At 38.0% G+C, this 17,364-nt stretch overlaps 1 protein-coding gene across 1 annotated transcript; it reads right to left on the reverse strand.

Moving 5' to 3' along the window:
- Positions 1–719: 719 nt before the first annotated feature.
- Positions 720–8,396, reverse strand: LOC107767427 (fimbrin-2-like). Its single transcript, XM_016586440.2, has 14 exons — positions 8,111–8,396; positions 7,753–7,923; positions 6,963–7,204; positions 6,690–6,861; positions 5,941–5,979; positions 5,662–5,730; positions 5,458–5,574; positions 4,873–5,084; positions 4,234–4,389; positions 3,767–3,966; positions 3,461–3,618; positions 2,791–2,887; positions 1,598–1,689; positions 720–1,183 (listed from the first exon to the last, which is right to left on the reverse strand). The coding sequence occupies exons 1-14, from the start codon at positions 8,195–8,197 to the stop codon at positions 1,001–1,003; spliced, it is 1,995 nt and encodes a 664-aa protein (XP_016441926.1). The 5' UTR covers positions 8,198–8,396; the 3' UTR covers positions 720–1,000.
- Positions 8,397–17,364: the final 8,968 nt, after the last annotated feature.

Raw genomic sequence — 17,364 nt, forward strand, 5'->3', positions numbered from 1 at the left:
TTAAATATGTGGGTTTAAATTTCGAATTTGATTTTGTGAGAATTTTGAAGTGGGGGTTATTTAGACTTGTTAGAAATAGTATAAGGAGATTGTATATAAAATTTGAAGTCATTTAATGGAGATTTGGACTAGTTTTGAACAAGAATTGCAACTGAAAATCATGGAAGACGTTCGTCTACAGACATTTGTATAAAGGTGTATAAAAGGTGTTTATACACTCATATACACTATTATACAAGATTATGCATAATTATACAAAAAACTGACTTCGTCTTCTTCATTGCGTCTTTTCTGAAATTTAACTCAAATCTTGCTCAAATCTACTCCAAATCACTTCAAATTTAAACTTTGAACCCCTTTGATATTTTCAATCAATTGGAACAACACCTAATCCAAACAATTAACAAACTCAAAAAATTCTATTTTTTAAAGCAAAGATTTGAATGACCTTCAATGGTGGACTTCTACTCTTTAATTTTTTTACATTGCAACTAGGTGACATAGGGGGAGCAGCAGTAATGGCGGATGGCCCCTTGAAGCATATGTAAAAGATGTAAGAAGAAGAGCGAGTGAAAGCAATGGTTGTGAGAACACAGATTTAACTCCATAGTTTTTAGAAGCAATGGTTGTAAGAACACAAATTTTGAATTTGCAAGAGCTAGTGTTTTCAAAATGTGTACAATATGGGCTAGGTGGGGTAAAACTTAAAAATATGAGTCATTTTTTGTTATGGTGTGAAGTAATGTGTATTTTCTTGTAATTCTTTCATATATAAAAGCCAAGGTACTACAGAAGATCAATTATACAATACAAAAAAATAAAATAAAAAAAATAAAAACTCTCTTAACTATATTCACTATATATATATTTGCTTTTAGGAAAACTGCAATCGAACACTATTGACTACTACAAAGCCATATACCCTAATTTTTTCAATATTTCAATCATGACCACAAAGAGCTTTATAAAAAATAATCAGCACACGTGAAAAATTTCCCAGTTATCTGTTGCTGTTTTCATCCATTGAACACTCAGAAGCAGTATCATCCAACGTTGAGGTTGAAGTTGTGTCGACTGAGCTACTATCACTATCTGAAGATGTACAAGTTTGGTCCTCCATTGGTTGTTTCAAGTGCCAATACATTATACTTGCTGTCAGTGTGAGGATCATCTTCTGATTTACCTGATTAAAACACACCACTATATTATGATTTTGTATAAAACAATTAAGGCTGCGTACGATAAACTTTTGTGGTCCTTCCCTTTCCCGGACCCGCGCTAGCGGGAGCTTAGTGCACCGGGCTGCCCTTTTCTGTATAAAACAGTTAAGGCACTGGCGGAGGCAGAAATTTCATCAGGCAGATTCAGAGAGATGCTCTGTTGTGTTTCGGGGAATCGACAATTTATAGAAATTTTGTTGAGCTCTGTTTGGTAAACTAGCTCTGCCACTGAGTAGAGGACACAACAAATGTAGAGGGAATTGACTTGTTTTATTTACTATTAGAGGCAGCAAATTCACATTATTGCCCGAAACTAAAGATAGGATGCATCAATTAGCCATGCATGTTTAGTAGGGATTAGCCAAATGAAGGATTACCTCAATCAGATCTTCGGGTAACAAAAATATCGAACATCCAAGTTTCCTTGCAATACTGATAATGTAGGTCGCGTTCATCTTCTTCTGCTCCTCTGCATCACCGAAGATTTCGTTTAGCTAAAAAGTCATGTATAGGAGTAATAATCACGACTGAACGGAGAAATGCAAATAAGTCACTCAAAAAAGTACTATAGATGACATAAGGTCAATAAGCTATTTGGCTGAACAAGCATATAAAGCTACTTTAACTACATTGAATGATCTCAATTGGTCAGGATTATCCAGGTTATGGGTGCCTCTATTCCTCTTTCTCAATTTGACAGCCATTTCTTTAGAATGTTTGGATGATTCATAATCTTAACTGGTGCATGTTTCGGCTCTCTAAAATGTGGATATATCATAGGGAAAAAGCATAGAACGATTTCATTGGCAAAAAAGGACATTAGTTAAGACATAGCAAACTGGAACTGTGAGCCCTTTCTATTAAGACCTTGGCACCTCCCTTACCTAGGGAATACTATTAAAGTATCATCTGACTAAGTGATGCTGAAGTTCCTTTTCCATAAGTAAGCTAGAAATGCTTCATAGCTCCCCAAGTGGGTTGTCAATATATAAAGGATAGAAGATATAGTACACGTTCACAACTATCACCATTAACAGAGGCGGATTCAGGATTTAAATCTTATGGGTTCAACTTTTAAAGTTTTTAGCATTGAACCCATTATATTTTTAAAGTTATGGGTTCATATTTACTATTTTTGTAATTTTAATGAATTTTTACACATAAATTTTTACTCCGCATCGAAAGTTATGGGTTCAATTGAACTCGTGATACTATACTACATCCGCCACTGTCACCATAGTCAGTCATTTACTATATTAGAAACCTTCATAAAGTGGTTCTGGAGATTCAATTATAAGAAAATGCGTTAGTGTAGATTGATTTGTGCTACTCCATGATATGAAGTTCAAAATACACTCTCTTTGCAGCAAGCTCAAAAGATTCAGCCGGGCATCACACAAAATTTCCATCCAATAGTATTTTGATGGATTTGCTATTAGTAAAATAAAGAGAACAGAAAAGAAATAGAGAGAAAGAACAATGCCTCGTGTTGATAGTGATACTAACAAGCAACTAAATTAAATTAGAACAACTGAAAGAAGGAGCCTATTTGAAGTCTGAAATAAGTTACCAGTTTCTCCTTTCGTAACAAGACTCCAGTTAACAGCTCGAGGGTGTACAGCACTAAGCAACTCAAGGAAAAAGATGCCATCTGACAAGCTCTTATCCTGTAAATTTAACAGAGTCAGTTCTCTGTCTCACAGTAATGGGAGGTAAAAGAGGTGCATGCTAGCCAACTTGTGCGGCATTACTCAATAAGCACAATAGGATACATGATCCGAACAAGATGCACACGAAGCATCAAATCTACGGGGGAAAACAGGTGTCCAATTGAAATCAGGGATTGTATAGAAGTTAAAAACTTTCTTCGCGAGCCATATCATGTAAGTTTCCACCAGGAAAAAAACTTGACTGTTACATTTAGTCATCTAACTGAAAGTTAATTGGTTAGGGGTTTACATATCATAAGTATACATGTATAGTCTGCTTAAGTAGAACTTGAACTTGAGCTTGATGAGGACACAACACCATTTTCACCCCTTTTAATTACCCAGCACAAAACATTTCAAAGCAAGGTTCAAAACATTGAAAATAGATTCTATATGCGCGCACACACACGAATGCACGCACACACAGACACACACGCGCTCGCAAAGCCCATGCTTTATCAGAATAATCAATGAAGGCCTACTCAACTCTATTGTTCTGAATCTGAAAAGGCTAATCTTTAGAAATTATACCTTAAAACTAGCCATGCGACTCTTGCTTCCTGAATTTCTTACTTTGTTGTTGGACCACTCTAAAATATCTGCATCAGTGATTTCCTTCCCATTGGAATGAAATCTCAAATTCTTCAAGAGCTGAAGCATGTTACATCGCATTAACTGCCACAAGTAAGCTGAAATAGGGAACGGAGAATGTTGGTCCATAACAGGTTGAGTTACCCCCCCACAAATAACCAAACAAAGCAAACAAAGCAGGTTGATATTACAGATATGAATAAATTTAAGGAGAAAAAAAGAAGAATAAAGAACGATATCACTTACCCAATATTAATTTCTTATTTCCTTGTACAATGTCATTTCCAGCAATATTTACAAGAGAAAACTTCAGTTGTTTCCCAATCTTCACAACTTGGTTGCAATTCTCTACTTTTCTGAAGGGCATCTTAATTGGAGGCTTAGTAGCAATTTTCCAATTAACAATTCCAGGAGAGACCTTGTCAAGTGTCTCTAAAAGCAACCATCTGGAAAGACACGAACATTCATTAGATTGAAATAAATGCACTTGCGTACGCGACCACATACACACACACTCATAGAAGTCGTCTTCATATTCTTTACACTTTCAAAAACCTGATAGAGTTATAATTTTCCGTATGTCGTTGCATGAGCAAATTAGATCACAGCAGAGTTCAAATTCTTTATCTTTTAAACTTAGTCAGGAAATTTCGTAGTAACATAAAATAAGTCCCACCACGATAGCGAGAGTTTGCGATAGTAGAGTACCATACCCATTTCTGAGATCTTCAAAAACATTATCTATGTAAGCTGAATTTCCAAGACTATTGATCCAAAAGCGGAAAGCTCTCTCTTCCCTGGACATTTGAGCTTCATCCGGTGAAATCTCCAGAAAGGATATTTGCTTAGTTTGAGTTGATAGCCCATTCCTATGGATAAGAGGTTTATGGTTAATTCAAGATAGAAACAAACAATCAAACAACTAAATTTTACAGTTAAATATAGCACAAATTTCTCCATACATGCTATGAAGTAATAATCTCTCAAGCTTGACTAGCTGAATTGGCTAATCATACAAGTAGTTTGGTCAGTTTATCAAAATATTGAGGTGCCAAAAGGAGCTACTACTCTAAGTCACTCTGCTAGCATTTGACAGTGTTTTTAAAAGAACAAGGGATAAAATGCAAATTAACATGGTCCATTGGTTGCATATATTCTGTCTATATTGCTAATGACAATTAAATATACCAAAACCTTGGTCTGCAACAATTAAAATTCTTTAAGAACACAAAAGGATTAACCAGCAACAGCTGTCTTCTTCTCATAGATGTGTTATAAACAAAAGAAAACTTCAACGGAAATAGGCTGCAAGTTAATAAGTTGAACTTATGAAAGAAACACTTGATTCTTACCTATGCTGAAAGATATGTGCCACAAATGCAAGGTTAAGATTTGGTGAACCTTCCACAATATCTTTTGCTGTTAAGTATCTTTTGCAACCCATCCTGTCCGCATGTTCCAAAACCAACTTCGCTCTTGCTAAATGGTCTTTCGTAGTGAGTGTGGCAGGATTAGTGTGCTCTGGGGCAAGAACATTTAAGAGGTGACCATAAGCTTCTCCGTCCTACAAAAGCAAATGGATGACTAAGAATTATCATTATACACTCAAAATTGATAAAGAAATTACATGAAAGGGATGAAGAGGAAAGCTCTTTTGCTTTATTTCTGGGGTAGAAGGACAACAAATCACTCATTCTATAAAACTAAAAAGCTTATTTAAGAACCCTCAACGTACAGATATCTTTAAATTATGTGAACTGGCTGATCCTTAGTTTCAATGGAAAACTTATTTAGAATTTCTGGCATTGGAAATAAAATTACAAGCACCACAGACTCGTTCTCTCTGAAGGGAAAAGATTATCTTTTAAAGACCAAGGAAAATGTTGCAAATATTCAAATTTGCATGATGATGCAAATTCCAACTCATTTTTAATTACCTTTATGTCGGATGAGAAGTTTGTCACAATTTTCTCGTATTTAGCTTTCTTCAATTGAAAATTCATCCATCTAAGCAAGATTTTTTCTGGAGGTAGACTCATCAGCTCCTCTATGTCCTGACATCACAGATTTGAGATAATCAAGTATATAATACTAGTTTTGCCAAAGCTGCCAATTAATGAGGCATTGATGAGTGTGTTTACCTTGCTATCATCAACTAACTCCATCAACTGAGGTGTTTTCTTTAAGTTGAGATCTGCCAATAGTTGAATCTGAAATAACATCAAAGAAAATCAATATCCTCAAATCTTTTTGGTTATGATTTTAAGTCTTACGAGCTAAAATATATGCCAGTGACTTTTAAGATCTTAATGTTGATTCCTTCATCTTGTAAGGTAATCTATTCGTATTAAAATAACCTCATTATTCAAGGTTTTAAAATCTGCTAAAATTTTCAGTAAGGACACATATAGAACTCTTACCTTAATAATCTGAGATATCACTCCAAGAACAAGATGCCTCTGGAAACCGACAGAAAAGACTTAAGTATTAGACCAGTATGTAACACTGCAGAAACTGAACTTACAAAAGATGCCAGCCATAAGACCACACAAACCAGTAAGTAACACTGCAAAAACTGAAGTTCAACAAAAAATGCCAGCCGTAAAATCAAACAGAAAAAAGTTTCACGCTGATATAATTAAACTAATGAATATGTCTTGAGGAATACCGAGAACATGAAACACATTTTTGATTTAACAATTAGACCATGATATTGCATAAAAGGAGCATAGGAAGGATGACTAAAATTAACATAATCCAGCCATTTGACAAAAGAACAAGATAATGTTGTGACTTGAGGCAGCAGGAATAAAGACAAATGATTAAATCATAACACTGAACACGCAAGAAGAGATTTGACGTCATCCCTCAGCCGTAAGTTTCAGGGTTACATTCATATTCAAATGAAAGAAGGCAAGCTAGCTGATATTACATGGTTGCTGCTCAAAGCCAAGGGAAATAATGCTATTGACAGAGCCATTAGACTGTTACATGATTTTACGAGAAAGACATGCCAGAAACAAAGTTTACAAACCTACGAATGAAGGGATCCGTATGGTAACTCAACAGAGAACAGAGCCAAAAACTAAAGATGTTGCGGAATAATGTCCTAAATTTATATGACAAATCCATTTGGAGGTCAGATTGCTAATGTGAAAGTGATACATACCCTTCCTTCAATAAAGTCTTGAGTGCCTATATTGACTAGAGTACATCCAATTGCCTTAGCAGAATTGAGGCACAAGGTATGATTTTCATTCCTTTCCCAAGGATTCAGCATCCTCTTCATATTTATTGCCCGTTCATCAATTGTTCCAGGTACTGCGACATTGATAAGCTTGCTGAAGAACAATATTTATTAACAATCTAGTCCAAGAAGTTTTACATATTTGAGGCATAGTATTAAATTATTAATATACAAAGAGAAAGATTTGATGCTCACCAAATAAGAACTCCATCCTTTGCAATCTCAAAGAGATCATTACTTGACGGATCAACAGGAAGGTATTTCTTCAAAAACTCATCATCAGCGAGATAGCTGTTAATATGTGCAACATATGATGCCTTCTCAGATTCACTGATGGTGTGGAGCAATGTAGAAGTTGCTGACTTGACAAAAGCTGATGAACTCTTTGCAGTACTTCCCATCCTTGCAGCAGCATGTGCTTGGATTTTCAAATAAACCTGTCACGAGTTCAACAATTCTTGCATTCTTACATAAATCCACCAACAAATTCTTGATGAGTTTGTCATCACAATTTACAAAGTTTAGAGACATAGTGAAACTACTGAAACCAAAGGCTTGTAGTAGTTACTAAGAAGCAAACCTAAAATGTACTACTATTGTTATTTATTATGCTAAGTATAGATCTGGTTAAGCTTGTTATTCACTTATGTTTCCTTCTTCCTCTTCCTAGCTGTTAATACAAATTTCATAGTGGGAAAATTCTCTCCGCTTTCGCCCCAACACGTAAGCTTTGTTGAACATCGTTAAATCCTTGTGTTACTTCTTTTCTCAATTTGATTTGTGTATGATTCTGCGATAGTAAATCACTGGTAGTTCAACATCTTTCAAATCAAGTTTAAACTCAATTCAGCTTTTGTTCCTGACTGTAACAACAGTTTCTAAAAAGGACAAGGGCTCTGCAATCTTCTTCAAATTTGAAAATGCAGGGTATCGACATGAATCCAATGCGTCTAATAACATTTCACTGATTGCGATCGCGTGTTACCTGAAGAAATAGCTCGAAATCAACGTCTTCATCCAAGTTTTTATAGGAATCTCTCAGAAACGTCTCTCTTTCTTGCTCTGCAAGATTCTCATCCACGTGTTTTAATCTCGCCATTTTGGAAGGTAAGTCTGCAAGCTTCAGACCTCCGTTTTCTCTCTTCATTGCATTGAACTGCAAAGAACAAAAATCCTTAAAATGAACTGATCCTGATCAATCGATCAATAGATAAAATAAATCAATTCCGCGTCGATCCAAAATTAGTTCATCAATACATACGTGAATTAACCAATTACTACATAAATCACTGCATAAGCAGAGTAATTAATCAATTATAGAGATTGAACATTGAAAAACTTACGTGAGATTTTAAACGCCGAAGTTCAACCTGAGTGAACTGATTCTGAAGCCAAGGATCAGATACGAAAACACCTACATATCCAGCCATTGCTTGATCCGCTGTTGATCAAAAGTTCCGATTTTATACCGAAACGAAGAAGAGAAAATTGAAGAATTGGTTTGAATATCTCCAGATGTTTCTCTCACTAAGTTGAGTGAGAGAAGCATGTGATTTGAGAGGGAGAAGGCTGCCTAATAGTACAGTAGACTGGGGACACAGAGGAGCTGTCAGTGTTCAAAGCTGTTCTGAGTAAAATTCAAATTATGACGGTATTGTCCCTTTTTGTTAACCGCTAATCCTTATATTAGCATAAGCTTTTTAATTAAATTAACATTTTTGATTTAGTAATGATAGATTAGAGAGCTGTAAACACTGTGCATCAAACAAATTGATGATCGCTTAACTTTGATTTTCTTATACTAAAATCTGTGAACGATATTTTATAACGAAAAAATACTCATATTTGTCTACGTATCATATAGAGACCAGTCATTAAACAATTATTTCGTACTAATAAGAAGTCACTCAACCTGAAAATATCTCGTTTTATTTCTGCCTATTAGCTTTTTGTGATACACTATCAAAATTGAATGATTTTTTTGTTACAAAAAATAATTTCGTGATGCTTAATTAAAGTTGAGTAACTTTTCGTTGCAAAAATAATTCAGTAACTTTTGTGTAATAAAGTAAAAGTTGAGCGATCACCCTAATTACCTCGTCTATTTTTAGATTCATCCCAATATATGTTTATAAGAGTTTGACAATTACATGTATAATTTTTAAAAATTCACACGAAATATTAATCCGTTTCATATATACTTGCTAGACAGAAATAAATTACTTAATTAGGCCAACAAAACATTCATGTAGCCTAGTTAACTACTCCATTACATTAAAAGAAAAGTATAATTGTTGCTTTATACTATGTTTTTTTTTTTAGAAAAAAAAAAGTTGAAAACATTGTTTGTTTATGAAATATGATCAAATTTTAAAGAAAAAAAAAAGATAATTTTTTTTTCAAGTTCCCAAAATCTGGTTTAAGGTAGTTTTTGGGTGAAATTTTTTCTTCCACTGACAAAACTTTAACTTTTTTTCAAATAAAATATATATACAAACATAATTTCAACTTTCAAAAATTATTTTTAAAAAATTAATTTTTCAAGTTTCAACCAAATCTATGTTGAAACGTGTTTCACCTTGCTTCACTTTGATAATTAGATATGTCTTGCTTGCTGTGAAAATCAAGGGTGGTAGAAATTCGAATAAGAATATAATATAAACAAGGACTGGTCCTACTTATACCTACTTCATATTTTCTTCGGGGTTACATCTCTTTATAATCAACTACTTATGAGATTTCAATACGAAATTCAGATTTCGGAAAAGGGTCAAAACTGCCCCTAACCTATTTGTTTAAGTTTAAAAATACTCTCCGTTCACCTATTTTATAAAAATTGTCTTTACCGTTGTCACACCTCCTTTTTACATACCCGCGAGGGCGCAAGTGAGTTTTTTCCAATCAAAGGACAATCGAAACGGGATTGATTTATTTATTTCACAGTCGCCACTTGGGAGATTTAGGGTGTCCCAAGTCACCAATTTTAATCCCGAATCGAGGAAAGAATGACTCCATATTACAGTCTGCGTACCAGAAATCTGGATAAGGAATCCTGTTAACCCGGGAGAAGGTGTTAGGCATTCCCGAGTTCCGTGGTTCTAGCACGGTCGCTCAACTGTTATATTCGGCTTGATTATCTGATTTTATACAAATATGAACTTATGTGTAAATTTCAACTTTTTACCGCTTTCATAACCATTATTATTATTTTTACAAGGAATTGCAACGTCGTGAAAACATACCTCGAATCACGTTACATCAATGTACACGTGATTGTTGACATATCTCGACTCGGTTGAGATTTGGATTTGGGTCACATAAATGTGCACCCGAGTTAAGGAAGATAAATTATTAAAGGCGCGCTTAAAGCAACTAGCGTATTGTTATTTTGGGGAAAGCCATGAAATTCGCTAAACGGCATGTCCCGAATTCTAAGTATTTTTATATATATATACATTTAGAGGGCCCCGCACTTTGTACATTTTTGTTAGTCGAGGCTCATCTCATTCCTTATGAAAAGAATTTGCAACATCATGGAAATGCATCTCAGACCACGCCACAATCAATGTACCCGTGGTTAGAGACACATTTCGATTCCGTTGAGATTTGGATTTGGGTCACATAAATGTGCACCCGAGTTTAAGGAGATAACATTATTAAGTACGCGCTTAAAGAGACTATCGCGTTATTATTCTGGGAGGGCCGTGAGATTTGCTAAACGACCCGTCCTGGAAACTGAATGCTTCGATAATATACATTTAACGAGGGCCCCGCAGCTTGTGCGTTTTTATTTGTCGAGGCTCATCTCGTCTTTATTTTAAAAGGATATCCTATAGCAACTACGTTTCTTGTCGCATTTTTGTCTCTACTAATTGAAAACAGAAATAGTCCTAGTCAATTACATGCTCGCAAGTTATTTATAACAGAATTCCGAATGCTTACGCAAAATCAGAAGCGCGGCTACGTGCACAGTCAGCCGAGCAAATAATCACGGGCCCAAATCCAGCCCATGCGTGATGGGCCAGACCTGGGCCATGGTTTGTTCGATGCGGGCCTGCTTGGTCTGTTTCGACCTGGGCTCGACCTTCGTGAGGTTGAGATTGCAAGCTATGTGTTCTTTGTCTTAAAACGTGGTTTACCAGTTATATGAAACAGTTTATCGGAAAGGAAAGAACTTAACTAGTAGAGTACGATTTTCATGCTTGGCATACATTACAGAACTATACTACACCATTAAAATAAGTCTAAGATACCACCTATTACATTGGGAATATTTTCACCTATCAACATACATATATAAACTATCATTCAGCTAATCTACATTGATATACACTAGGCATACAGGCTACTTCTATTGTCAACACAGGAATGAAAATTATTATACAGTACATGATATCTAATGTAGCAATCTATGTATGAAAATCGACTTCAAGTCTTTTCTTTCTGTATTCATGCTCAACTTTCCAATTACATTTGATAGTGTATTGGTTGTGTACCTGGTATAGAGGACAAAAGAAGAAAGGAATGATCAGTTGGGCAGTATGCAACAAACACAGCAGCAGCAAATACACAGCAACAACACAGCAACAAACCAACAACCACAAGTGTTTTCCACAGTCCACAGACAACCAGCAACAGTTTCCAGAACAAAGAAAACCAACAGATGGTCGAGCACCAAACAAGTAATCCCAGAAAAGAGTAGTGAAACAACAGAAATAACAGAGTATTCGATGCAGCAACACCAGCAGTTCAACAATCACAAGCAGCTCAATCAGGGCAAACAACAGAACTTGGCCAAGACAGCTTGACCAATATGAATTCTTCTGTAGTTTTCAGACAGTGTTTGGTTAAAGTGTTCTCAAAATTTCCCCCTTTTGTTTTCTCTTTTTCTGAAGACTAAAAGTCCAGCCCTTTTTTAGTTCTGCAACAGCTTATTTATAAGCCAACAACCCAGTGCAGTCAAGCTGCCTGGATCCTGCCAGTTGCAATCTGCCCATACCCCTTAACTCCCCATGCCTAAGTGCACTTTCTTGAAGTGAATGGCATCTGCTCCCCATGCCTGTCCTATTGCTCTAATCAAGAGTTATGGGTGCAATAAAGTATTCATTTGAACCCATGCTCTTATGTTTTGTTCCCCATTGTTATTAGGTTAATAGTATTTTAATTACCACTTGACATATTCTTAAGTTAAACCCCTAATCAGACTTTGTCTTATGCCAAAACTACCCTTAACCTTGCATGTTACTGTATTACCATAACTCTTAATAATTAGTATATAAACCTCTCTGATTTCAGCTAACTACTGACTACTTAACTTAAACTCAATGCTGCCTTCAGGTGAATCTGTTAGCTTTCCACAGTTAACAATCAATTTTCAGCCTAAATTCAAGCCAATGATTCCAATTTAATCAAACAGGGGTGCCAATTAAAGGGTACAAGTTGGTCATGCCGATACAAGTAACACCAACAAGAAACAGGCATAGTAATCAATACTGAAATTCAACTCCTGATTTTCTAATCTTTCAAGTGAATTTAGTTGACGACGCTTATTTAAACGACTACGCGAACTATAATATACAGCAAACAACCAACAAAATCAACAAACAAATCAACTTTAAACTCAAAATGTACACACATGGATAGACGAGTCAGAAACCAAAACAAACCAGAACATGTACGACAGATAGAGTTTAGGATGACAAAAGAAAAAGGGAAAATACCTCCGGGACCTGAAACTAAGACTGACTCAAGCTCGAACTCGGGCCAGGTGATTTTGGGGTCTAATGGACTTTAACCGAAGCGTTCTCAACTGAGAACACTTCGGTAAAAGTCTGCTAGGCCCTGATCCTGCCACTGATTCGGACAAAACCCATAGATCTGAATCCTAGGGCTCTTGAGGTTCGATTTGGGAACCGTTCAATTCCAGTCAGATTCGAACGGAACCAAAGCCATTCAGGGGGTGAGGGAGGTCAGGAGGGGCTGTGGTGTGAGTTTGGGGTCAATCGGTGTAGATCTGGTTTTTGCTCGAATCTTCGTTTGAAGATTCGAGAAGCTACGGGTTGATTCGAGGTGAACGGTTAACGGATTCATGTTCAGGGTGGTTGGGTGCATCGGGGATGTTATTTTGGTGGTCATCGGAACTGTGGTTACCGGGCTCACGGGGGAAAACCTAGGCTGCTAGGGTTTGAGAGGAAAGGGGTCCTGGGGAAGATGGTGAACAGTGGCTGAAGGGGGGGTGTGGCTTGGGGCGTGGGGGTAAGGGGTTAGGTTTATATATGTATTGAGGGTTTAGATCCTGGCCGTTGGATCAAGTGAGATCAAGGGCCAGGATCTACTCATTGAAGAGAGACGACGTCGTTCGGGGGCTGATAGTGGGTTAAGACCGGGTAGGGGATTGGACCGGGTCGTGTTAACGGGTTTAAAGGAGGGCTTGGATCCGTTGGATAAATGGGGTTGGACGGCTAAGATCAACTTGCCTGAAACGGCGTCGTTGAGGTGAGATGAACAGCCTGATCAGGACCGTTCGTTTGAATCAGATCAACGGCTTCAATAGGGACGCTGATACGGCGTCGTTTGAGTCCGTGCTTGGGCAGGCTCGACTTGGACTGGATCAGTGCTTTGGTTTTGGGCCTCATTTTGGGGCCCAATCAGATTTTCCCCACCTTTTCCCTTTTTTTTTTGATTAACAAAAAATTGAAATAAACTTCCTAAATAAATTGTAAAAATTAAAAATTAAATTAAAACACAATTACACACATATTAGTTAACACCTATAACAACTAACACACATTTTAACATTAAATACAAATCACTCAATGACAAGACATATTTTTTTGATTTTCTTTTCCTTTTGGAGTAACTTTCGCGAAGCAAAAATCACGTGCTTACAGCTGCCCCTCTTTGCCCGAAGACACGAAGGGTTTTCGCGCAAAGATAAAGCGAGCGATTTTTGCCCGTCCGAATACTCCGTGTGAAGCACTTTTTGAAAAAGATTTGACCGAACCTTTGCTTCAGAGGTTTCCTACATATCCTGGGCTGAACAGGAATCAGGTCAATGTAGTTCGGGAAGCTTTGGTAGCTGGGACTACCGTGTGACTGTAGTGCTTGCTGTTGTTGTGCGCTGTTGCATGCTGCTGTAGGATGCTACCGCTCACATGATCTCCTTGTTACATTGTTCTTGAAAGGAAAAACAAGAAGCTAAGTTAGAGTATGAGATCTCATCTATCTTCAACTTGTTCTTGTTGCCTTGCTTTCTTGTCGGCTAACGCTTTCCTCTGATGCCCTTATTTTGTGAACTTGGGAGATGATGCTGGTCCTTCGCCTTTTCTGAATGCCAGTTTTCATCACTTTGCTTGATCTGCTGGGAACATGGCCCTCTTCTTTAAACCTTCCAATGGTTTCTTCAGTGGTATCACAGTTTGTTATGTTGGGCGTGCTATAACGTTCCCAAACTGCTTCTTTTGAGACGCGTTCCTTCTTCCTTTTGAATCGCGCGCTTGCCTTTGCAGCCTTCTGCTTCTTGGCAATGTATTCCCGCATTATACTGGTGGGCGACCTAGAACTTAAAAGTATTCCCGCATTATACTGGTGGGCGACCTAGAACTTAAAAGTATTCCCGCATTATACTGGTGGGCGACCTAGAACTTAAAATGTATTCCCGCATTATACTGGTGGGCGACCTAGAACTTAAAATGTATTCCCGCATTATACTGGTGGGCGACCTAGAACTTAAAATGTATTCCCGCATTATACTGGTGGGCGACCTAGAACTTAAATGTATTCCCGCATTATACTGGTGGGCGACCTAGAACTTAAATGTATTCCCGCATTATACTGGTGGGCGACCTAGAACTTAAATGTATTCCCGCATTATACTGGTGGGCGACCTAGAACTTAAATGTATTCCCGCATTATACTGGTGGGCGACCTAGAACTTAAATGTATTCCCGCATTATACTGGTGGGCGACCTAGAACTTAAATGTATTCCCGCATTATACTGGTGGGCGACCTAGAACTTAAATGTATTCCCGCATTATACTGGTGGGCGACCTAGAACTTAAAATGTATTCCCGCATTATACTGGTGGGCGACCTAGAACTTAAATGTATTCCCGCATTATACTGGTGGGCGACCTAGAACTTAAATGTATTCCCGCATTATACTGGTGGGCGACCTAGAACTTAAATGTATTCCCGCATTATACTGGTGGGCGACCTAGAACTTAAAATGTATTCCCGCATTATACTGGTGGGCGACCTAGAACTTAAATGTATTCCCGCATTATACTGGTGGGCGACCTAGAACTTAAATGTATTCCCGCATTATACTGGTGGGCGACCTAGAACTTAAATGTATTCCCGCATTATACTGGTGGGCGACCTAGAACTTAAATGTATTCCCGCATTATAATGGTGGGCGACCTAGAACTTAAATGTATTCCCGCATTATACTGGTGGGCGACCTAGAACTTAAAATGTATTCCCGCATTATACTGGTGGGCGACCTAGAACTTAAATGTATTCCCGCATTATACTGGTGGGCGACCTAGAACTTAAATGTATTCCCGCATTATACTGGTGGGCGACCTAGAACTTAAATGTATTCCCGCATTATACTGGTGGGCGACCTAGAACTTAAATGTATTCCCGCATTATACTGGTGGGCGACCTAGAACTTAAAATGTATTCCCGCATTATACTGGTGGGCGACCTAGAACTTAAATGTATTCCCGCATTATACTGGTGGGCGACCTAGAACTTAAATGTATTCCCGCATTATACTGGTGGGCGACCTAGAACTTAAATGTATTCCCGCATTATACTGGTGGGCGACCTAGAACTTAAATGTATTCCCGCATTATACTGGTGGGCGACCTAGAACTTAAATGTATTCCCGCATTATACTGGTGGGCGACCTAGAACTTAAATGTATTCCCGCATTATACTGGTGGGCGACCTAGAACTTAAATGTATTCCCGCATTATACTGGTGGGCGACCTAGAACTTAAATGTATTCCCGCATTATACTGGTGGGCGACCTAGAACTTAAATGTATTCCCGCATTATACTGGTGGGCGACCTAGAACATAAATGTATTCCCGCATTATACTGGTGGGCGACCTAGGACTTAAATGTATTCCCGCATTATACTGGTGGGCGACCTAGAACTTAAATGTATTCCCGCATTATACTGGTGGGCGACCTAGAACTTAAATGTATTCCCGCATTATACTGGTGGGCGACCTAGAACTTAAATGTATTCCCGCATTATACTGGTGGGCGACCTAGAACTTAAATGTATTTGAAATTGTTTCCCCGTTCTTCCGAGAAAATTTTTGACAATCGGCAGAAAATTTTCTGCCCCGGTTTTTGGTGACTTCCCTGGCGTTGCATCTCGCTGCCATCATCAATCCTTTGTTTTCCTGCAGCAGAAAAAAGGATTTAATTAGTTTTAATTGTGGTGGTAGATGGTGCCTTTCCGGCGGATGATTTTTCCTCTCTTCCCCTTTTCTTGCTCTATGCTGGGGCTGGTTTTCAATTTGTTCCCTTTTCTGCTTTCTCTTTAAGCACATGCTGTGGGAATCTGCTTTTACTCCCGAAACCATTCCCTTTGGAGCTTACTTCCCCCAAAACTGCGAAGCACGATTATTGCGTTGCCTAGGGCCGGCTTTTAAGACTGTTTGTGTTATCCTGCATTTGGATGAATTCCCCTTCGGTCTCTGGTAGTAAGCTTTGAAAAATCCTTTTCAAGACAAATTTTTAGGAAGAGAAATAAAAGCTAGGAAAGGAGAAAATCTTTCTGAACCAATATTTGGTGGGAGAAGAAACTCAGAAGAACTTATCTGGAGGACATGACTGGTCCCCGTGATCATGACGTGCACCATAGATTCCCGACCCAGTCTATTTGTATCAATCGATTTGCCCGATGGTCTGACTTGCTGGGGATGATAAATGACTGTCCATTTCATTGTGAATGTGGTCGCTTTTTGTTGATCTGTCTTGTCGCCTCATAGTGCCCTTCGAGGGGTTTTCACCAATGAGACTCTCTCTTTCTCTCAGCTCCCGGCGCCTTATGGTGCCTATGAAGGTTTTCACCAATAAGACTCTCATTTTACATTTTTCATCTTACGTCGCCTTTCGGTGCCTGTGAAGGTTTTCACCGATAAGACTCTCTCATTTCATATCTCTCATCTTACATCGCCTTTCGATGCCTGTGAAGGTTTTCACCGATAAGACTCTCTCATTTTATATCTCTCATCTTACATCGCCTTTCGATGCCTGTGAAGGTTTTCACCGATAAGACTCTCTCATTTTATTTCTTTTGAGGAATCGGGGTGTTGTCGATACGACCCTCTCTTCTGGAGATTCCTTTGACCATCAATTCATTCCCAGTCTTACGGTCCTCTTCTTTGCTGGGGCTCGGTGTATTATTCTCGGCCTTATTTGCCTGACTTGGCATCTCTTGGATATTGATCGGGAGGTCTTTTGGACGTCGATGTTGGTTTTGGTGTGGGGCTAAAGAAAGGCTATCAAAAATGAAAAAATAGTTTTGACGGGTGATCTGCTACAACTTTTGGAATCAAACCTTTGTTGGAAC

Source organism: Nicotiana tabacum, chromosome 8, assembly GCF_000715075.1.
Source record: "Nicotiana tabacum cultivar K326 chromosome 8, ASM71507v2, whole genome shotgun sequence".
Classification (NCBI taxonomy): Eukaryota; Viridiplantae; Streptophyta; class Magnoliopsida; order Solanales; family Solanaceae; genus Nicotiana; species Nicotiana tabacum.

Bases quoted from the DNA above. Each gene is read 5' to 3' on its own strand.
- LOC107767427 (XM_016586440.2), bottom strand. From the start codon at position 8,197: ATGGCTGGATATGTAGGTGTTTTCGTATCTGATCCTTGGCTTCAGAAT. The intron at 7,205-7,752 runs GTAACACGCGAT...AACTCGTGACAG, and splicing joins ATTTCGAGCTATTTCTTCAG to GTTTATTTGAAAATCCAAGC. The intron at 6,862-6,962 runs GTGAGCATCAAA...ATTGTTCTTCAG, and splicing joins AAGGATGGAGTTCTTATTTG to CAAGCTTATCAATGTCGCAG.